Source organism: Hypomesus transpacificus, chromosome 11 (assembly GCF_021917145.1).
Source record: "Hypomesus transpacificus isolate Combined female chromosome 11, fHypTra1, whole genome shotgun sequence".
Taxonomy (NCBI): domain Eukaryota; kingdom Metazoa; phylum Chordata; class Actinopteri; order Osmeriformes; family Osmeridae; genus Hypomesus; species Hypomesus transpacificus.
This window is the reverse complement of record NC_061070.1, coordinates 17,790,215-17,813,477: the sequence shown is the minus strand read 5'-3', so window position 1 is coordinate 17,813,477 and position 23,263 is coordinate 17,790,215. Positions and strand designations below refer to the sequence as shown.

The 23,263-nt window shown below is 47.7% G+C and overlaps 1 protein-coding gene across 1 annotated transcript in view; it reads left to right on the top strand.

Annotated features, from left to right (window-relative positions):
• Positions 1-23,263, top strand: part of LOC124474051 (ankyrin-3-like) — a 64,984-nt gene that overhangs the window by 1,188 nt on the left and 40,533 nt on the right. Inside the window, exons 3-18 of the mRNA XM_047029905.1 lie at positions 7,434-7,535; positions 7,951-8,049; positions 9,770-9,868; positions 10,584-10,682; positions 12,067-12,252; positions 14,801-14,899; positions 15,148-15,246; positions 15,960-16,058; positions 16,453-16,650; positions 17,442-17,540; positions 17,704-17,802; positions 17,898-17,996; positions 18,209-18,406; positions 19,515-19,613; positions 20,276-20,374; positions 22,401-22,598. Coding sequence (XP_046885861.1) covers positions 7,434-7,535; positions 7,951-8,049; positions 9,770-9,868; positions 10,584-10,682; positions 12,067-12,252; positions 14,801-14,899; positions 15,148-15,246; positions 15,960-16,058; positions 16,453-16,650; positions 17,442-17,540; positions 17,704-17,802; positions 17,898-17,996; positions 18,209-18,406; positions 19,515-19,613; positions 20,276-20,374; positions 22,401-22,598 — 1,971 coding nt within the window. The remainder of the gene's footprint in view (positions 1-7,433; positions 7,536-7,950; positions 8,050-9,769; positions 9,869-10,583; positions 10,683-12,066; positions 12,253-14,800; positions 14,900-15,147; positions 15,247-15,959; positions 16,059-16,452; positions 16,651-17,441; positions 17,541-17,703; positions 17,803-17,897; positions 17,997-18,208; positions 18,407-19,514; positions 19,614-20,275; positions 20,375-22,400; positions 22,599-23,263) is intronic.

Genomic DNA, 23,263 nt, shown 5'->3' with positions numbered 1-23,263 from the left:
ACAGTCAGTCAGATGCAATCAGTCAGTACGTAGGCAGTAAGTACTCAGATTGTCAGTCAGTAGTCAGTTATGTCCAATCATTCAGATTCAGTCAGTCAGTAGTCAGTCAGTAGTTAGTCAGAGTCAGTCAGTGTGTTCTCCCGGCTGCTTGCACCAGGGGTTTCCTCTGGCCTTGTGCCGGTGGAATGTTGTGCTTCATCTCCTCACTGATAATCACCCTCTGATCCATCATGATAATAATAGTGTGTGTGAGGGGGTTGTGTAATCTGTTTGCGTGCAAAAATATACAGGACATGTGTTGTGTTTAAGTGTGTGTTTGTGTCTCTGAAGGTTTCTCTATGTGTGTGATGAGACAGAGTAAACATCCACTTCAGAGTTTGAATCTGTTCTATATTAGTCCGCTTTGTGGCCTAACCTCCATGTAGTCATGGTGTTGGCGGCACAGTGTGCATCGCTAGCTGTGTGTTTCTAGTATTTTTAGAGATTCCTTTCAGAAGGTCAGAACATTGAAGGATGCTCTCCAGCTTCTGCTCTCTGCATCCTCCACGTCATCTCACTGCTTCACTAATGGCTCTGTGTGTGTTTGTGTGTGTGTGTTTGTGTGGTGTGTGTGTGTGCAGAGGAGACATGGATGCAGAAAACATGGTTTTTTTCTTTGTGCGTACATTTTGGATCACAGTCCACACTAGCTCAGTGCATCCCTGTACAGCAGTGTGCAGCAATATTTGAGAAGGGCATTATTGATAATGGCTTATAGGGTGGTGCTGATTTCACAGGATCCTACTGTTTCCTGTGCATCATATAACAGTTATATACTGTAGATGTCAAGGCTGTGGTCAGTATGTCTGTCCCTTACTCAGCATGTTCACCCCTATGGTCCCCACCCTGTCCATTTAGGATGGACTATACTATTCATCCTGGCCCCATTTACAACAACGATTTTATACAGTAGGATTCTGCTGAACAAGCTGTCGATGAAGGCATTTAGCTGTCAATATCAGTGTTGTTTTTCCTGCAGTGGAAAATGAGTACTGTGTGTGTTGGGGGGGGTGGGTTGATGTGTGTGTGTGTCTGGGCGGGAGGTATGTGTGTGTATTGGGGGGGTATGTGTGTGTGTGTGTGGGGGGGTTGTGTGTGTGTCTGGGAGGCTTTTTGGCTCCACTGGGTGCTCTGGGCCCGTGTGGCCTGAAGCAAGGTTTTGTGAGTCGACGGGAACTGGGGATCACAGAGACAATAACCCTGCTTCTAGACTCCACACTGAGTCTGCCAGCGGCCTGCAGCCATGACATCAACATGCTGTCTGTCTCTCTGTGTGTGAGAGAGGGAGAGGGAGAGGGAGAGGGAGAGAGAGAGAGAGAGAGAGAGAGAGAGGGAGAGGGAGTGGGAGAGGGAGAGGGAGAGGGAGAGGGAGAGGGAGAGGGAGAGGGAGAGGGAGAGGGAGAGGGAGAGGGAGAGGGAGAGGGAGAGCTAAGTGCCTTGTGGCCGTGTCTGTTTGTGGGTGTGTGTATTGATGTTTTTTTCCCTGTGCATCAGTTTGGGTGAGTGGGTGTGTGTTTCTGCTTTGAACTCCAGACCCAAACTCCAATCTGACTTCATCTAACCAGAGGCAGAGAGGCAGAGAGGCAGAGAGGCAGAGAGGCAGAGAGGCAGAGAGGCAGAAAGGCAGAGAGGCAGAGAGGCAGAGATCCATTCCTCTAGATATGGGATCACCTCTCCAGGCAGTGATGTCATCTTGTATGCTAAATGTGTGCCAATATCAGAATCTGAAGAAATCGGTTAACTCCCTTCTAAATACACCCAACCAAGGAACTTCACTCGTCTCCACATTTCTCTTCTGGGAAAACGAAAAGCCTGAGGTAAAATAATTGCTCAGACTGGCATTCTGCCATAACGATTTCACTACAGTACAGGCCAGTTTATACTGTCAGCTCATTGGGTGGTGCGAAATGTCCCTTGTTATTTTGGCGAATATGGTAATATCCAAAGGAGTTTTGAATGTCAGTTTTATGGCATCTTAACATGAAATTAGCCCTGTTGCCGACACTGAGATGCTTTGAATGAATCCGTAATTAGGAACGATCCTGTAAATAGGAGGATTCTTTTAAAGAAGGCCATCGGTCATTTGACAGGGCAACTGAAGCATTTTTTTGTATCTCTCTCTCTCTCTCTCTCTCTCTTTCTCTCTCTCTCTCTGTCTCTTTCACACAGTCATTCCCATACTCTATCTCTTCCATTGCTCTCCATCTTACAGCAGATTAATGCCTTTCCTTCAGGCTTAGCATACTCTTTAATGGCCTCATTTTTCGGAACTTCTGATCTGCTCATTTTTAATCATATTTTCTCAAGCTAATCTCCCTCCATCCTTGATAATGCCTCGTACACAGAGACGGGCTCTTCTGTCTGGCGTGGAGGTGGGGGGGAGGGGGAGGACCGAAACATGGGGGAGGGGCTGAAGATGGGGGAGGGGCTTATCTTGGTGGTTATTAGTGTCCCTAGTCATTATGGAGAACCAGACTGGAGGAATATGGAGCTAATGTCTATGTGGGAATGTTAGGATGGCGTTGGGTCTGTAGAAAAGGCGAGGCTTGCAGTTGAAATTATGGGTTGGAACGCAAAGGGGAGTTTCTGTCTGTCTGTTTTGTTGTCTTCCTGTTGCTGCCAGTCAACTAAACCAGCCCCTGACTCTCTCCTTCTCTGCTTCTGTTTCATCTGAGGCAGCCTTGCAGTGTTTCATCTGAGGCAGCCTTGCAGTGTTTCATCTGAGGCAGCCTTGCAGTGTTTCACCCTGAGGCAGCCTTGCAGTGTTTCATCTGAGGCAGCCTTGCAGTGTTTCACCCTGAGGCAGCCTTGCAGTGTTTCACCTGAGGCAGCCTTGCAGTGTTTCATCTGAGGCAGCCTTGCAGTGTTTCACCCTGAGGCAGCCTTGCAGTGTTTCACCTGAGGCAGCCTTGCAGTGTTTCATCTGAGGCAGCCTTGCAGTGTTTCATCTGAGGCAGCCTTGCAGTGTTTCACCCTGAGGCAGCCTTGCAGTGTTTCATCTGAGGCAGCCTTGCAGTGTTTCATCTGAGGCAGCCTTGCAGTGTTTCACCTGAGGCAGCCTTGCAGTGTTTCACCCTGAGGCAGCCTTGCAGTGTTTCATCTGAGGCAGCCTTGCAGTGTTTCATCTGAGGAAGCCTTGCAGTGTTTCATCTGACGCAGCCTTGCAGTGTTTCATCTGAGGCAGCCTTGCAGTGTTTCTCCACTGGAAATTTCTTGTCAGTTATACTTTCCCTCTGTGGTTGGCCTTTGCACTGACCAAACAGGCTTGGCATTTCTGAACGAGAAAAACAAAGTATCGATTATAAGTTCATGACAAGAGAGTCATGCTTTTTATGCGTGGAGGTGGGGGGGAGGGGGAGGACCGAAACATGGGGGAGGGGCTGAAGATGGGGGAGGGGCTTATCTTGGTGGTTATTAGTGTCCCTAGTCATTATGGAGAACCAGACTGGAGGAATATGGAGCTAATGTCTATGTGGGAATGTTAGGATGGCGTTGGGTCTGTAGAAAAGGCGAGGCTTGCAGTTGAAATTATGGGTTGGAACGCAAAGGGGAGTTTCTGTCTGTCTGTTTTGTTGTCTTCCTGTTGCTGCCAGTCAACTAAACCAGCCCCTGACTCTCTCCTTCTCTGCTTCTGTTTCATCTGAGGCAGCCTTGCAGTGTTTCATCTGAGGCAGCCTTGCAGTGTTTCATCTGAGGCAGCCTTGCAGTGTTTCACCCTGAGGCAGCCTTGCAGTGTTTCACCTGAGGCAGCCTTGCAGTGTTTCATCTGAGGCAGCCTTGCAGTGTTTCATCTGAGGCAGCCTTGCAGTGTTTCACCTGAGGCAGCCTTGCAGTGTTTCACCCTGAGGCAGCCTTGCAGTGTTTCATCTGAGGCAGCCTTGCAGTGTTTCATCTGAGGAAGCCTTGCAGTGTTTCATCTGACGCAGCCTTGCAGTGTTTCATCTGAGGCAGCCTTGCAGTGTTTCTCCACTGGAAATGTCTTGTCAGTTATACTTTCCTTCTGTGGTTGGCCTTTGCACTGACCAAACAGGCTTGGCATTTCTGAACGAGAAAAACAAAGTATCGATTATAAGTTCATGACAAGAGAGTCATGCTTTTTATATAAAGTATAGTTAAGAAATCACCACAACCTTTTTTCCTCGTAGCTGAGAGAGTAGGAACTGGAGCAAGTGGAAAAAGAGTAAACTTAAATCTAATTTAAACATGTTACACATGAGCATAATAAATGTTCATGATATTTATCTTTTTCTACACAATTGGAACTGTACTGAAACTGTACAGATTTTTCTATATCCACATACTCATTGACAACTTTAAGATATGCATAAGTGTACGTCTGCACACTTGGTAAGTGTAATGTTTTCGCTTGGGTGGTGCTGTAGTTCATTGAGATGATTTGACAGGTGAGATGGTTGAAGAGTTTCCAGTGCAGCAGCAGTTAGCCCAGAGCCAGCGGTCAAATCAAATCAAATTTATTTGTATAGCCCTTTTTACACGCAAGCATGTCACAGAGGGCTTCACATGCGCCCATAGAACTGCCCCTCAACCAACCTAAACCCTCAAGGAAGACAAGGAAAAACTCCCAGAAAAACTCCCACCGGGAGAAAAAATGGAAGAAACCTTGGGAGGAGCAATTCAGAGAGGGATCCCCTCCTCCAGAGACGGTTGGTAAGAGAGAGGAGCAGAACACAAGCTAAACATAGTCATACAGTGTCAATGGGTTTTGAAACACCAAAATCCATTGTTCGGCTTTATAGACGTTGGATGGGACCGGGAAACTCGCTGTTGGCCGTCATGGAGACTGGATTCCGGGTGACGACCTGGTTCAGCGTTGGCAGACCGACGACCAAGCAGGTCCTGACAGCTCAAACCCCCCACACCACAGGGAATGTGTGGGGGGGGGGACAGAGAGGAGAGCAGGGATTAGAGAATGCCAGGAGCAGCTAACAGTTACAGTCAAAATAGAATGAGATCCCCACCGGTCAAGTGTGGACTAGTGCAGCAATTTAACAGAGCAAAAAGGGTATTTGATGCAGCCCCACACACCAAAACAACGACAGCCCCCCTCAGTTGGAACATGAAATCTGTTCCAGGGGAAAGAACTCTAAAGTAGGTTATACTTATACGAATAAGGATGAAAACAGCCAGTCCCCCGTTGTCTCCAACTAGTAATAAAAACTATAACAGTAACAATATACAGCAACGGAACTATAATAATAATAATACTAACAATATACAGTAACAGGTTTACTTTATTTGTAACATCTAGCTGGGCAATGTGATCACCAGCGGTGTCACCCTGCTCACACAAGGACATCATCTGTCAGTACAGAGGACCAGGAGGGAGATCCAGCCTTCTGGCAGACTGAGGGCTTAGAACTGAAGAAACAGCCGGAGGGGGATGAAAGTGTCAGTTTGATGTTTTGTTTTAGGCCGATAATCAAGATTATTTTGTAAATAATTAGCCTAAAAAGGCATTTTTTTTTTTTTTTTACTGTTTTGTTTGATTGTAAAAAATAGGAAGAGCATTTCATCCAATGGAAAGTAACGGCTTATTGTCTGAAATTGATTTGTTGCTGGAATGTGTCAGCTGAGCTTTTTGTTATAAAACAAAGAAGATTCCTTTTAACTTTTTACCGTTCCTCGGAATACTCTGTTATATATTACCTAAGCTATCATTCTGTCAGTCAGACATTCATTTAAACATTAACAATGAGATTCTCATTTTAGAGATTTGACCCTGTGTTCCACCATAAAAATGAGACTACCGATTGACCAAAACCTTGGTCCTTGAGCAGAAAATACTGGGACCTTGACCTTAAGTCACCCAGCTTTACTGCTGAGTCCATATGTTGGCTCGGTGGTTGTAATTGGCCATGGTCCTTGGTCACCATCCTCAGCCATCTTCTCAAGGTTGACAGCATCAGACCTGGTGTTGTTGACCTCCACCATGCTGCCCTTCTCCTGGAATAACATCGGACATTTAATCATTTAGCAGACGCTCTTATCCAGAGCCACTTACAGTAAGTACAGGGACATTCCCCCGAGGCAAGTCGGGTGAAGAGCCTTGCCCAAGGACACAACTTAATTTTGCACAGCTGGGAATCGAACTGTCAACCTTATGATTACCAGCCCGATTCCCTAACCGCTCAGCCACCTGACTCCTGATCACCGCTGTGCTTTCACGGTCACCGATTCTCGCATGGTGGTCGGCATCTCTGGTGAAGTTAGTTTGTTTGCCCAGTTTATCTTAAGAGTCTTAGGTAGCAGGTTAAACTTCTGGATAAACTTCAGTACGATGCAAGGGAATCTAGTCTGTAGTCCCTTTACTGTCTGTTTGTCTGTCTGTCTGAGGGCATTGATGTGCACTAAGCCAGCGTTGTTTCTGTTAGGGAATGACCGTGGTTAGATTGCAGCCAACCAAGGTGCATCGTTTGCTGTGTGTCACTATCTGTCAAGTGTCCCAGAGCGACCTGACTTGAGAGGACACATCAACACTGCCTCTCCCACTCTCTTTCTATCTCTCTCCCTCTCTCTATCCCCTTCTCTTTCTCTCTGTCTTTCTCTACCTCTCTCTCCCCCTTTCTTTTTCTCTCTCTCTCCCTCCCTCCTTTTTTTGCCCTCTCTTTGCACACATCTCATCTGTCATACATATACATGCGCAACACACACGCATTCACCTCTCGCACGGGTAATTTGTTATACAGGCGAAACCCGACCACCAAAATGCTTGTGTCATCATTTTATTTTTGTATACAAAGCCTTCTTTCTACGAGGTAAAGGACAGCAGAGCATAACGAGAGTGGGTGTCTGTGGTCGTAGGCGGGTAGAGAAAGCGCTCTTCGGTTGCATCTCTCTGTATCCCTGGATGGTTTGGATAGTTCCTTGGATGGTAGCTACGTCTTTGTGGTTTCAGCCTGGACTAACCGCTGACATCTCAAGGTCCTAGCGTGGAGTTTTCAGACGGTCGAGTTGGATGTAGCTGGGAGAATAACCCTCTGGTGTCCGATGAAGGGGGATGAGCTTCTGACCTTGTTCCCGGAGATGGGGTATTGTGGTTCTAGAGCGTCCCTTGCTTGCCCGCTGTGAGAGAGCGGAGATGAGGCACCTGCAAGCCTACATTGTGGGAACCCTGGAGTTGCAGAGTTTTGCGTTCAGCAGTTTGCTTTGATTCTATAGGATCGATCTGTCCCTGTGTCGGCGTCCTGTCTTGAGTGAATCTGAGGAAGCCGTAATGACTGAGTACCTGGTAGGGGGTCTATTCAAGATGTTTCGGTGGAAATGTGTGTGTGCTTTTTTGTTTGATAGCCATCGATAAGTGGCGACCTGCTCTCTCTCCTTCCCTCGAATCATCCCTGTTTTGACCTTCATCTCCTCTCTCTTGGTTCCTCCAGTCAGACAGCAATGCCAGCTACCTGCGAGCGGCCAGGGCCGGGAATCTGGAGAAGGCCCTGGACTACCTCAAGACTGGGGTGGACATCAACATCTGCAACCAGGTGGGTGAATGTAGCCTACTGGATGCAACACAGGGAGGCAGGGAGTCAGATGGCTGAGCGGTAAGGGAGTCGGGCTAGTAATCAGAAGGTTGCCGGATCGATTCCCCACCATTCCAAATTACGTTGTGTCCTTGGGCAAGGCACTTCACCCTACTTGCCTCTGTGGGAATGTCCCTGTACTTACTGTAAGTCGCTCTGGATAAGAGCATCTGCTAAATGACTAAATGTAAACAAAGTCCACCACCACAGTCTGCTAACAGATTGCTGAGCAGAGCTGTTCTAGCTGATTGTTTGTTTTATTGTATAGTTCTTCTACTGGACGCTACTATGTCTTCAGTGCAATATTCCTAAACTACCCTTCTTCTAAGCTGGTAATGCTGGATTTTAACTATTGTGTTTCTCTGTTTCCTTCCAGAATGGTCTGAATGCTCTTCATCTTGCCTCCAAGGAAGGCCATGTGGAAGTAGTTTCTGAACTCTTGAAGCTGGGAGCCAATGTGGACGCAGCGACCAAGGTGAGGCTTTAGCTCAGTGGGTCGAGAGCGAGCCAGATGCTGGCGACAGGCTGGAACTCTGTGTTGATGGAAAGACGCCGGAGAGTGGGGTTTCTTTTACCGTCTCTCCCATGGGAGAAGGGCTTGCATAAAACTTGTAAGCAGTATTATGATAGATTCGACATCAATGAAAATGAATCTTCTCCTCTAATTAAACCCTGTGTGCTCAGACCTTGAGGACGCAGAGTCTAAAAGCGAGAGGCTTTCAGGTCTGTTATCTGTCCTTATGTAACGTGTCACATTGACGATTGAAAGAGCAGTGCTTGTGAGGTGGTGTGCGGTCAATGGAAAGTTGACTGCTTTCTGCATTCATGCTTCATGCATCTTGACTGCATGATATGCGGCTATTTCTGTGACTACCTACTTCATATCCAGCTGGTCTCCTTCTGAATGTTGTGAACAAGGGACTTGTCCTCACTTCATTACTCTGTAATTAGACTGAAGGCCTGTGTGTTGATTTTGATAAATTATACAGGCAGGAGTAAAGCAAGCTCTGGAAATCCAATTCATTGGAATGGAAAATGCACTGCCTGGAAAATAACTTCTAAAGAACAAATGCACAGAAAAAAAACGATATTTGTGGTGTTCATGAAAATGACCATGAATAAAATCATTGTACCTTGAATTGAGGTTTGGGGTTACTGAAGGTCTCCAGAACAGTCAGGAGCAACAGTGAAGGACGTAGATACAGTAAACAGATTAGAATAGAATCAAACTGAAATAATAGAATAGAATAGAATCAATATTATCAAACTGAATAGAATAGTTGGTTATTGACTCGGAAGAGAGACAGGAGAGCAGGTACTGTACTGTAGGTGACATCAGAAGCAGCACAAAAACATGCAGTGAGCATTCTGCAGATCAGTCCAGCTGTTCTGTCTGTCTGTGAGCATTCTGCAGATCAGTCCAGCTGTTCTGTCTGTCTGTGAGCATTCTGCAGATCAGTCCAGCTGTTCTGTCTGTCAGTGAGCATTCTGCAGATCAGTCCAGCTGTTCTGTCTGTCTGTGAGCATTCTGCAGATCAGTCCAGCTGTTCTGTCTGTATTGTGGGTTTCCAGACACCTCCCACCTCTGTCAGAACCCCGCCCCCCCTGGAACAGGACATGCTGCCTGCTGTTCTTGTGCCACAACAGCACCATCATGGCTGCCTTCAGAGCCCTCTCATCACGCGGTCCGAGGGTGTGTGTGGGGGGGGGGGGTCGACCCGGCCCCTTTGAACGAGGATCGGGTTTATAAAAATACGTTTTTTTATTTTCGTCTGAGGCTTGTTGGGAGCTTGTTTATGCGTTGGACACCGAGCGTCGGAAGTGACACGAGGCTGGCATGAGAGGGAAGGGGATGCCAGGGGTGGAATTCCTCTGGTACAAAGGCATGGCTAAGGTTTCTGCCAGAGTATGGGGGGTACGGAGGGGGCACACACACACACTCATACTTGCACACTCCAACACACACACACACTCGTCCACACGGACACACACACATACACACACACACTCCTGGGGGACGTCCACACGGACACACACACATACACACTCATACTCGCACACTCCAACACACACACACACACTCCTGGGGGACTTCCACACGGGGACACACATTCACACACACACTGGGACAAGCACTCAGGGACAGGTGGGGGAGAGATTAACAGTCGTGCTTGTCGTTCTTGTGTGTAATGCAGAAAGGAAACACTGCTCTGCACATAGCCTCCCTGGCTGGGCAAACGGAAGTGGTGAAAGAGCTGGTGACCAATGGAGCAAATGTCAACGCACAATCCCAGGTGGGGTATCTATAACACACACACACACTGTGACATACAAACACACACACATACCGTACACATACACACCTAGTGTGTGTACCAAGGTGGGATACACACACCTCAGACTCAGGGGTTAGATACAGTCTTCTGACAGTGTTCTGAGTAGAGCTTTTTTTCAAAAGGTTTTTTCCAACCTTTTTTTTCACCTTTTCTGGAAAAAAAGAACTCAACCTTCGAAACTTTTTTTCTAAAAACAAAATTCACACACAGTGAAATGAGAGGAGAAGGGAGAGGAGAACAGGGAAGCCTAAAACAGAGTAGAGGAAAGCAGAGCAGAGTACAATAGAGGACTCTCTCCTCTCCTCTCTCCTCCAAACCTCTGTCAGTCATTCAGTCAACCAGGCAGCCAGAGAGTCAGTCAGTCATGTAGTGAGTCATGCTTATATTACTATTATTACAAGCGGTCACTCTCATTAAACCCAGATTATGAGAATGTGGGTTTTTGATTTACATTTATGATTTAAATCCTTTTTGTGTTGCAGAATGTACTTAAAGTATACTAACTCTGTCTGCACATACAGTAGGTGACAAAATACATATTTAAAACACTGGATTGTTTCGTTTGTACTAAGGGTGTGTGTGTGTGTGTGTGTGTGTGTGTGTGTGTGTGTGTGTGTGTGTGTGTGTGTGTGTGTGTGTGTGTGTGTGTGTGTGTGTGGTCCTGTCCCTGCAGAATGGCTTCACTCCTTTGTACATGGCGGCCCAGGAGAATCACCTGGAGGTGGTTCGCTTCCTGCTGGAACACAGCGCCAGTCAGAGCATGGCCACGGAGGTCAGGACCCGTCCGTCTTGTGTATTCTTCACCTCCTCCTTAGATCTCTACCTTACTTCTCCCCTTCATACTCTTATTTACTGCATGTCTTTTCTGCATCCCTCCATACAACCTCTCGAAACATCCCCCTCGCCACACACGTCTTTTGTTCTGCCTTCCCCTATTGTCCTCTCCTCATCCCCCTTCTCCCTCTCCCTCTCTCTCTCCCTCTCTCTCTCTCTCTCTCTCTCTCTCTCTCCCTCTCTCCCTCTCTCTCTCTCTCTCTCTCTCTCTCTCTTTCTGTCTTTTTTTACTGATGTCCATGTACCCTTTGCCCTCCGTTTTTGTAATTATGTTTTACCATCACCACCCCTCTCTCTCTCTTTCTCTCTCTCTCTCCATGCAGTGCATCATTGATTGTATAGCCAAGCTGCGTGACCTTGAACAGGTCAAACATGAGGTCTTTTATCTCCCAGTCTGCTCCCTTACACACACAGGCACACACACACACACACACAATGCACACACACACAATCACACACACACTTCCCATGACCTGATTTACAAGGGGAGACTGATAAGACTGCTGGCTGCTGGAACTGCTGCCTCTAATCAAATCCCAGCCAGTAAAACCAGTAAAACCCACTGGTCCAAGCCGCTGGTCCGCACAATCACACACACCCACACACAATCACACACACACAATCACACACACCCACACATTTAGCAGATGCTCTTATCCAGAGCGACTTACAGTAAGTACAGGGACATTCCCCCGAGGCAAGTAGGGTGAAGTGCCTTTCCCAAGGACACAAGTCGAACTGGCAACCTTCAGATTAATAGCCCGATTCCCTCACCACTCAGCCACCTGACTCCCACACACACTGCTACATTGTAGCAGGGGGAGGCAGAATGTGCCCCTGTATACAAACACACACATATACTGTACACCCATGCAGTGTGGCAGGGAGGATGAATAATGCATGACCATGGGAGAGGACGTGGGATAGAAGTGCTCCTATATGGCTCCTACGTTATGTAATGAAACACTTCAGCAGGAGAAGAAGCTGCTGCTGGGAAATCCACACTGTTTGTTTGATGTACGACCAGCTGTTATCGAAGAAGCTTTCTTGTAAATGAAAAAAAAATATGACGACCGATATAAGAAATGAGGTTTGAAAACAAAGAACTGATTTAGTTTGAATTGAACGGTCAAAATAAAGGTCAGAGATCCCTCAAATCTTTGCTCTTGTGAGAATGTTGGCGTTTCATAACATTGCACAAGAACTTCAGAACACTCTCGTGTAATAAATCCCTCCCCAAGACGACCCTAATCCTCTTCATCCGTGCCCTATTGACCCTCCTCCCTCTCCTTCATCCTCCCCCCGCCCCGCCCCCTCCACAGGATGGCTTTACCCCACTGGCAGTGGCTCTCCAGCAGGGTCATGACCAGGTGGTGTCCCTGCTCCTGGAGAACGACACCAAGGGCAAAGTCCGCCTCCCGGCGCTCCACATCGCCGCCCGCAAGGACGACACCAAGGCAGCGGCCCTGCTGCTGCAGAACGACCACAACGCAGACGTGGAGTCCAAGGTGAGGCCCCCCACTGGCCTCGCTGCTCTCTCTCTCTCTCTCTCTCTCTTTCCGTCTTCTCTCTCTCCTTCTCTCTCTCTCTCTCTCTCTCTCTCTCTCCGTCTTCTCTCTCTCTGTCTCTCTTTCTTTGTCTCTCTCTCTCTCCCTCCCTCTCTCCTTGTCTTCCTCCCTCCCTCTCTCCCTCCCTCTCTCTTTCTTTTGTTGCCAGGCCTTACCTTGTGCCAACTTCGTATTTTTCTATCTTTCTGTCCTTATCAAACTGCTATGGTGCTGTGTAGGAACACGCTGTATACCGTAAATGCTTTATATCGATCAGTGAGCTGGTAGAAGGACTAGAGACTCAGCCATTAGTCTAACAGAGAACCTGCACCACGCAAAGTCACTCTGTCCTCATGAACCAAATTGATGAGTCAAACTGGACTTACGCTAACTTATACCTCTAACTTTGACAGTGTTGTTTCTAACGTCTGACAGAAACACTAACAGTGCACACTAACAACCCGTTCTCTCTTCCCTCGGCCGGCCCCCTCTCCCTTCAATAGATGATGGTGAATAGAACGACAGAGGTATATCTGTATAAAGTACTCACTTTATCCATCGCAGCCCCATGTAGAGAAAGACAACCTGAGCACAGAAACCGCCCCCCTTCCTGTGTCATTCAGTAGTGATGCTGCAGCCCTATCCCCCCTCCTCTGGTTCTGTTACCCCTTATCCTCCTGCCCTCCTCCCCCTCCATCCCTCCCTCCCTCCCTTCCTCTCTTCCCCCCATTGCTTCCTTCATGTAGTGTATCTCTTCCTGGTACTGAAACTGCAGTAGATAGTTAAGGTCTATGTGACTCAGCATGACTGCTTACTAATACCTGATGGTTTCTGTAGCGGGAGGCTACATGGGTTGGTTTCCAAACGAATGTTTGGGTAGGAGCACTTCCTGGAATTCCTCAAAATGAGATATTTGAGATGCTCCTTGGAATGCAGATATATGTGGACAAACATTTATTTCTTTTTTAAATTTTATTTTTTTACCAAACTTTATTTATCTTGCTAGTTGGTCTACAGTTAGCGATTTGGAAGTCCTATATTGTATAGTGCAAGAAGTTAGCAATCACAACACTCACTGTAATGAGAGTGGGGTAAGATCTCTCAAAAAAGAAACAAGTGGTTTTGATAACAATACCGTTGTACAACTGCTCCTGTACAAGCATGCTTACTTGTACAGGACTATCCTCAACAGCATTTGGGCGCTAACAAAAGCTCACCAGATGAGTATCAAGTGAACCCAGCCTCCCAGCTACAGACAAGTACCTAGTATACTTAGTGGATTGAGTTTGTTAGTTGTTAATCTTCCTGAACTCATAACACCAACGACTGTAGTTTAATGCATGGGCCAGTAGCCATATTACTACGCTGTCTGATTTCTAGTGGATCAAACTGGCCCTATCAGGTCAGACCTAGGCCCGACCAGATCAGACCTGGGCCCAGGTTCTTACAGCTTGTGTGCTACTGTAGCATGACAGTCAGGCTGGCTGGTGACCAAGGTGGCTTGGTAATATAGCTGCATGATGGAAGATGCTAATGCTAGGATGCTACAGTGCTAACCATACAGATCCCCATATGTTTAGCCCAAAGTATACTGAATATCTACAGACACAGAGTCATGGGAAATGATGGGAAAAGATTTGATTTGACTTTTAAACTCTATTTTTATAATCTTGAGAAAGTATTGTCTGTTGCTTCATTTAGGACAGCTGTTTTGGATACTTTGGCAACATACAGAAATCAATGACCTAACACGATAACAGAACTATGGGAATGCTTGCTTAGAGATTATTGGCTAATTGAAATTAGGATTTTTGTCATTGGATAGCTTTATCTAAGAATCCTCGCTTGATTGGATGGCTCTGTGAGGAAGCAGTTTTTTCCTACGTCTGGCTTGTGCTTGGGCAGCTGTTCCTCGCTAAGCCAGGGGTTTACATGGAAATCACATCACCCAAATGAAATACATTCAGATGTGTGGGTTAGTGGCAGTTCAACTCCTTGATAATATATAGTTTGGTTTCAAATGTATTAGAATGTTCCGCTCACATGTAAGTTGATACTGGTGTTTCCACTACATAAACAACAATGTGGGTTTATGTCCTGGTGTCTGTCCCCTGGAGTGGTTTCCTGAATGTGTTACATGTCAATCTCATGACAGCTCATGACAGCTCATGAAAGCTCATGACAGCTCATGGAAGCTCATGGAAGCTCATGGAAGCTCATGAAGCCAACTGCTGGTATGGTATACACACCCGTTGATAACAACATTCCATTAATACCATACTAGTAGGACCAATGTTTGGTTTTCTGAGGAGAAAGACGTTCTCTGCCACATTGAGTAGCCTACAGTCTTGTAAGTCTTGATACATGTGTCTTTGTGCACAGACTAACAGTACTTAATACATGTTTAGATTTATATATAACACTTATCAGTTTTAATAGGGAGCAAATCGTTTAAAACTCCGGACCTGAATGATGTTGTTGTGTACGTGTGTGCGTTTGCTCTCCACAGAGTGGTTTCACGCCCCTGCACATCGCAGCTCACTACGGCAACATCAACGTGGCTACGCTTCTGCTGAACCGAGGAGCAGCGGTAGACTTCATGGCCAGGGTGAGGACAATCTGCCCTCTGCTGGACAGGAGGGGCACTGCATCTCCCTCGACCACAGTCAACATACTAAACACTGCAACACATTCTGAAGCACCTTACCCGTTTTTGTGAGGCGAATTCAGAATCCATTTGGATTTATTCAAAGCTGTTTATTAAGTAATGCCAAAGAAAATAACCCAGTTCTTCGCAGTTCCTCACTCTTCGCCCCCCTCTGCTCTCATCTCTCTGCTCCTTATGTTCCTCCTCAGAACGACATCACGCCTCTCCACGTGGCCTCTAAACGAGGGAACAGCAACATGGTCAAACTGCTGCTGGACAGAGGGTCCAAAATAGACGCCAAGACCAAGGTGAGACCGAAACTACCGCCGTATGTCGGCTACTATTCTCAGAGGTGGAAACAGCCAGGCTGGTTGAGGGTGTCATGTGTGCCAGCATTCAGACAATGCGGTCCCAAGATGAGTTGGTCTGTGTGATGCATGCTGTGCTGTTTGACAGTTTACATGACGATACTTCTCTCAAAATTGTTGCCACTTTTTCGTTTAACCCTGAACACGCCTCGTCCACAATGCTACATATACAACCAACATATATTTATCCAACCCTACTCATACATACAAATACATGTATAAGTATCAATTTGTTTATGATTAGTCAGTTTACTTATTTACCAGGTTTTTATACAGATCATCCATCCATCCACCTTCATCTATGTTAAAAGGGGCATGACTACATCTGCAGCCCTGTTGACTTTGTGGTTGTGGTTCTGCAACCCTGTGACCGTGTGCTTGTGGTCCTAGCCCTGTTGACTGTGCGGTTGTGGTTCTAGCCCTGTTGACTGTGTGGTTGTGGTTCTAGCCCTGTTGACTGTGTGGTTGTGGTTCTAGCCCTGTTGACTGTGCGGTTGTGGTTCTAGCCCTGTTGACTGTGTGGTTGTGGTTGTAGCCCTGTTGACTGTGTGGTTGTGGTTTTAGCCCTGTTGACTGTGTGGTTGTGGTTCTAGCCCTGTTGACTGTGTGGTTGTGGTTCTAGCCCTGTTGACTGTGTGATTGTGGTTCTGTAGGACGGCTTGACTCCCCTGCACTGTGGAGCGAGGAGCGGTCACGAGCAGGTGGTGGAGATCCTACTGGACCGCGGAGCTCCTTTCCTGTCCAAGACCAAGGTAGAGATCAACACGCCCCTGTTGCATGCTGGGACGTCACACAGGGCTGCTCACATGAGGTTGTGTGGACAGATTATAACAAGGGACTCCCTAGACTGGGCTTGTGCTCTTCAGTCACACTGATTGTATAACTCTGATGCTCGTTTGCAGGGCTAACGTTGACATGTTTCATCCTCTGTGACCTTATCGTAAAAATTCTCACCGGACGCTTCAACAATATATTTTATCCAACCCCTGGCGTAGTTCGTAGAATGTTGTGATAACAATTCTGGGACAGCAAGACAGTATTTCAATCATGACATTAGCTGACAATAAATAATGAGTCTGAGCCTTCACACAAGACCAAACCAGCAAAGTCAGAGCGTTACTGACACTGTGTGTGTGTCCTCTCCAGAACGGCCTGTCTCCGCTCCACATGGCCACCCAGGGGGACCACCTCAACTGTGTGCAGCTGCTACTCCAGCACGACGTCCCCGTGGACGACGTCACCAACGACTACCTGACCGCCCTGCACGTCGCTGCCCACTGCGGACACTACAAGGTGGCCAAGCTCATCGTGGACAAGAAGGCCAACCCCAATGCCAAAGCACTGGTGAGGGGGGGGAAGGAGGGAGAGGGGGGAGGGGGGGAGGGGGGAAAAGAGAGAAAGAGAGAGGGGGTACATTGTTTGACCACTGTGGAGTGATAGAGAGAAGACGAGGAGAGGAGGGAGGGAAGGAGAGAGGGAGTGAGAGGGAGGGAGTGGGAGGGAGAGAGAGAGAGAGAGGGATAGAAGACGAGGAGAGGAGAGAGAGAGAGGGAGAGGATGGGGATAAAGAGAGTTATCTCTTCTTCTCCTTTCCTCTTGCTTGTGCCTGATCTCCTCAGCTCCGGGCGTGGTTGGCAACTGTCACTTTCTTCGTCCTAGCTCACTTCCTGTTCACACAGCTCCTCATTCTAGAAAGATAACACTCAAAAAAGATTTGACAATGCTGACCATCCCTCTGTCCCCACAACCGTACTGATTAAATTGTCACTGGTTCTATAGAGATCTCTGCTCTGTTAGTTCTCGGGTTTTGGTGATCAGCAGAGCTAGGTAAAATATATATTAAATACAATATATTTTTCTGTGTGTGTTGGGCTCTGTGCTTGTGAGTGTTTGTGTGAAAAACTCAACATGCATTATTGAGTATGTTGTCATGCTGTGTGGTGAGTTGAACCACAATGGGTGTGGTGTTTCAGAAATGTTACTAAAAAGCAGAAGCGGTGTTTGAACTGTGGTTCAAATCCAAGCCCACCTACGTCTCACACTTGACTGTACATCTTGAAACAGGCTGTGCCCCAAACCCCGATCATCCCAGAGGTGTCTGGTTAGTCTGAGGTGTTGTGGTTTTGTGTCGACAGAACGGCTTCACCCCGCTTCACATCGCTTGCAAGAAGAACCGCGTCAAAGTCATGGAACTGCTGCTAAAACACGGAGCTTCCATCCAGGCCGTCACTGAGGTAAAACAGGAAAAAATCCAATAGTATTTCCAATAAAAAAATCGAATCAGAATGGAACCTCCTATTAAACGCAAGAATCGTAAGCTGGTTCCTTTGGTTTTGCACCATTACATCCAATCTGAATTCCCTGCTTTTGATGGCTGCTGTGTCGTTCTGTCTGCAGTCTGGCCTGACCCCCATCCATGTAGCAGCCTTCATGGGCCACGAGAACATTGTTAACTCTCTCACGCATCACGGGGCATCGCCCAACACCACCAACGTGGTAGGTGGCAAATCCTACTGTTCTGTAGAATATGAAGGCCCTTTCGACTGGCACCCTTCTCATAGTGTGTGTGTGTGTGTGTGTGTGTTTGCTAGCGGGGGGAGACGGCGCTGCACATGGCGGCGCGGGCGGGCCAGGCAGACGTGGTCCGGTACCTGCTGCAGAACGGAGCCAAGGTGGAGACCAAGGCCAAGGTAGGTGGGGTCAGGGGTCAAGGAAGGTCCTAACCTCATGCAACATCTAACTGGCAAACCTTCTCCGCGACTTGACGCACGCACAGTACCGCTACGACACATCTCCCCTCCAAGCGCTTCATCCACATCCTCCAACCACTCAGCAGGTTACATAACGTCACGTAGAGATAACCCTCTCTCTCCCCGGCCTCTCGTCTCCGTGGTTTGTCTAGGACGACCAGACGGCCCTGCACATCTCCAGTCGTCTGGGGAAGGCCGACATCGTCCAGCAGCTGCTCCAGAGGGGGGCGTCAGCCAACGCTGCCACCACCTCGGGCTACACGCCCCTCCACCTGGCGGCCCGCGAGGGCCACGAGGACGTGGCAGCCATGCTGCTGGAGCACGGAGCCTCTCTCTCCGCCGCCACCAAGGTTAGTGGGCTAGGGTTAGGGTTAGGGTTAGGGCTAGGGCTAGGGCTAGGGCTAGGGCTAGGGCTAGGGCTAGGGTTAGGGTTAGGCCTCCTCTGGGGGGCTTGGCTGCGTGTCGTTCCAGCAGACCGGCCCTCCTATTGGCTCTCTGCCACCAGCAAGGTTGGTTGGGATATCTGACACGGCTGGGTAAGCGAATCCTCATTCTGCGCATGTCAGATGACGTCAGTGTAGCTCATTACATCGCAGCTCCACTCGCACTTAACGGTGCTCTGATCTACGCTCAAGGTGAAAGAAGGATGTTTCTGTCGTCAGGGATATGGTGGGCGTGTGTGCCTGTGCATGTACAGGACATGTGTGTGGGAACGTGGTAATCTAGATGAGTTGCCATAGGCCCTTCTTGAAGGTGACCCTGTCAGCAAAATAGATTAATGAAGGGTAAACCCTACTGTCCCAGTGCTCTCCTTCTCGTTCTCTCTCTCTCTCTCTCTCTCTCTCTCTCTCTCTCTCTCTCTCTCTCTCTCTCTCTCTCACGCTCTCTCTCTCTCTCTCTCCCATGCTCTGTGTCTCTTGTTTATCTATCTTGCACAAACATCCTCCTTCAAACATGAAAACAGAAAGAAGCATATAAAAACTATTCACTGTAAGAAGAGATTATGAATTAGCCTGTAACAGCGTTATGAATTAGGTCAAACGTTACTCTGTGCCAAACGGGCGATTTATCTTAGGGAGTTCCACATTCCTCTGGAAAATATGACCTAATGTCTTAAAATACCCCTCCTCAACACACAGGGATGAGGCTGAGATGAACACGGTTGCATTGTGTCATCCACTAAAGCATGGGAACAGTGGCACCAAACAGTGTTTGGCTAATTCTGCAGTCCCGTGCATAACCACCAGGGGACTAAACTGGGGGGGGGCTTTACTCTCTTGTTTAAATAGTGTATGTTTCCTTTATAGACGTAAAGGTTCTGATCAGTGACTCTCTAGGCCGTCAGACAGTAGAAGGGCATGCTCGATGAACTTGAGTATTTTGTCTGCTTAGTATTTGGTGTCATGTCGATAGCTGTCTCATGTGGATGGGGTGCATTTGATTTGTATCCCCAAACAGAAAGGGTTCAGTCCACTGCACGTGGCAGCCAAGTACGGGAAGATCGAAGTGGCCAGCCTGCTCCTCCAGAAGAGAGCCTCTCCAGACGCTGCAGGAAAGGTGAGCTACCAGCAGAGAGAGTGAGAGTCAAAACAAACGAACCCGACGTGAACTCGTTGAACTGGGTCTGAGAGAGACACCACGGCGAGACCAGACTGGCCTCAGCCATGACCGCAGGAAGTGGAAGTGTGAGAGAGTGAGAGAGCAACTGTATTCAGATTGCATCCTTACTGGCCTGCTTTCTACCCTGCTGGACTCACCCCTCCACCCCTCCACCCCTCCACCCCTCCACCCCTCTGAGGAACGAGGAGAGCTGTGGGCTTGTGGGGGATCCAGCTGGACTGAGTGAGATTGGGACCGTTCCCGAAAACGACCCGACTATCAGATTCTTGGGTGTCTGTGAAATAATCCTGTGCATGCTCACTATTCTAATGATGACACACACTTACTTACCCTCTGCTGACACACACCTACACACACTACCACCACACACACAAAGACACAGATAAGCACACACACACACTCATGTGAACACACACACACACACACAACCACACATGCCATCGTAACATGGCGGTCTGTCTGCTCTCTGACTGCGTGACGTGAACTTCTTTATCTTCTCATCCTGCTCTGCTGACGTTCCTGCTTCTCCCCTCTGGTATGCTGGTGTCTGGGGTCACTCTAACGCGCTGCTGTGTTGCATGTGTGTGTGTGTGTTATAGAGTGGGCTAACTCCACTGCATGTGGCCTCTCACTACGATAATCAGAGAGTGGCTCTGCTGCTGCTGGATCAGGGAGCATCTCCCCACGCTGCCGCCAAGGTACCTCACACACACACCACACACACACACTCACACACCACACACACCTCACACACACACACCACACACACCACACCACACACACCACACACGCCACACCACACACACATAAACTTAACATGTTTTAACATGATGGATGGGTCCTAGCAGGGTAACCAGTAACATAAATCGTCAAAGCTTTATATGTCTGCTTGCTGTTACTGTGCTCATAAGTCTTTGAAATCTTTTTCATGTGTTGGAATCATTCTTAAAGTGTCTGTCTGTGTGTCAGTGTACCACCATGTGGAGTTCCACAGCCTCCACTCCCAGCTAGCTTACGTTTAGTGTAGTTCCAATGATTATAGAGGTTTATGTGTGTTCTTTTCTGAAAGCATGGTAACCTAGTTACTGCTTTTTTTCAACAAAATTGAGTTGTGTTTACAATTTTGTGTATTTTTACTGACTGTTTGTAACTTTTCAATGCAGTCCCACAAAACGTAAAAGTTAAGAAAACTCTCATTAATCGGCAAAAGTTGTAGCACAAACGCTTGGAGCACGTCCCAGCCCTCTGCGGACTGGTCTGGAAAAAGACGTCGTAATGTAAAGCAGGCGTTAACTGCGACGTCTGTGGCTAGGCTCAGAGTCCGCCTGTGGTCGGCTTTCAGTCTTATAAGCCTTGTTTCAACTTTTAAAATCATGTTTCAACCCTGTTCTGACATCTCATAAAACTGTCCAGGGTGAGGGACCTCTTTAGATACTTTACTCTCTCTCTCTCCTCTCTCTTTCTCTCCTCTCTCCTATATCTCTCACTCCTCTTTCTCTTCTATCTCTCTCTCCTCTCTCTCTTGCTCACTTTTTATTTGTCCTTTTCTTTCTATTCCTTTTCTTTCTCACACTCTTTCTCTCACTCTCTTTTCTCACAATCTCTCTTTCCTGTCAACTCTTTCCTTATCCCTTGTATAAATCTGTTTAAATTGGTGTTACGGTCGATGTCTCTGGTCTACTTCAACATCAAGCAGTGTTTTGGAAATGTGATCAATCTAAGTAGGGAGTGATGGGAAGGAGAGTGTTTGGGCCTGGTGTGATGCGAGCACGCAACGCCAAGAAGTCACATGACAGGAAACCAATTTTGATGTGTTCTACAGCTGCCTGTCCTCCTTTGGCTTCCTCCAGTGTTAGACAGACAGACTGACCCCACACCCCCACACACACTCACACACACACTCACACACACACCCCCACACACACTCACACACACACACATCCATAGAAGGATGGACGGAAAACTGACAAATTGAACTGCCTGAAAAAGCTGAGCCAATAACCTGAAACGGCTGATAAACAAATCAGGTTTAATGCATGAGGCAACGTTTGAGCATTTGCCCTGTGACATTTATCAAACGATGTTCTCCAAAGAGCCAAAGTTACCTCTGAGTCATTTCCAGTAACACAAGTTTAAAAAAGGTGGACGGACTGTCCACTTGTCCAACAGTTTGACCCCCCTGACCCCAACCCCTTAGTGCCAGAATCCCAGAACTCCTCCACAGCATGCTTCTGGTGGAGGAGTCAGGGAATGTGCACCCTCTCTCCCTCCCTCCCTCCAGCCAGACAGGCTGTCTTCTAATCGGACTTCTCTGGCAGCAGTCATTGTTGGTAGTGTGGGTTCAGCTAAGGAGGGAGATGCAAAGGTCGAAGGTGTAGAGATAATAACAGGAATCTCTCTAGGGGGCATCAGTGCATCAGTGTGACATTGTCCCGCTTGGTGTCGTTTGCCACCTCCTCCTCCCAACCTGAACACAAACAGTGGTCTCCAAACTTGACGTCTGATTAGCAGTGTAACACTGAATCTCTGTATTTCAAAATGTCTTTTTGGTGAATTGGCATGGGGTAAGACCGTTTCTATAGCGGTATTGTCTGTCAGGAAATACGTACACACAAACACATATCCTAAGACAGGGACTATACATGTTAAAGGAAACAGGATAGGAGTCAGTGTGTGTACGGTGCGCCGTGTGCTCGTGTTTAACGACATCTCTCTCCTCTCCAGAACGGCTACACGCCCCTCCACATCGCCGCCAAGAAGAACCAGATGGACATTGGGACCACGCTGCTGGAGTACGGCGCGGACACCAACGCCGTGACGCGGCAGGGGGTCAGCCCCGTTCACCTAGCCGCGCAGGAGGGCAGCGTGGACCTGGTGTCCCTGCTGCTCGCCAAGAACGCCAGCGTCAACATCGGCAACAAGGTGAGCACTGAGACACTCTGACACGTACACAGGATGAGGTAGTACACGTGTAATAGTACTCGTGTAAACAATGACACGCACACAGGATGAGGTAGTACATGTGTAAACACTCTGACACGTACACAGGATGAGGTAGTAAACGTGTAAACACTGACACGGACACAGGATGAGGTAGTACACGTGTAATAGTACTTGTGTAAACACTGACACGCACACAGGATGAGGTAGTACATGTGTAAACACTCTGACACGCACACAGGATGAGGTAGATGTACACTGTACATTAGAAGTAATGACAACACAACATGAATCACAAACATACAACACACACAAATATACATTCATAAATCCACACACACATAGATATGGACACACAAAGCAAAACACACACAGGCAGTTACAGTACTTCTTCCACACAGACATTTTCTGTATTATACTCTCACAAACACACATTTTCAGTCCGTTCAACCGCACTCACTAGACGCACCACCACTGAGCAGAGTGGTGAATTAGGCCCGGTAATATCCTGCTGGAGGGGCTGGTGTTATCTTAATGAACACTAGTTGAACACAGATTAGCAGCTCTGTGTTTAGCTGGGTCATTAGCACGGAGGATTAGATCAGACGGGCCTCACCTGCAGGCTTCAGAAGCAGCAGAGAGTTTAA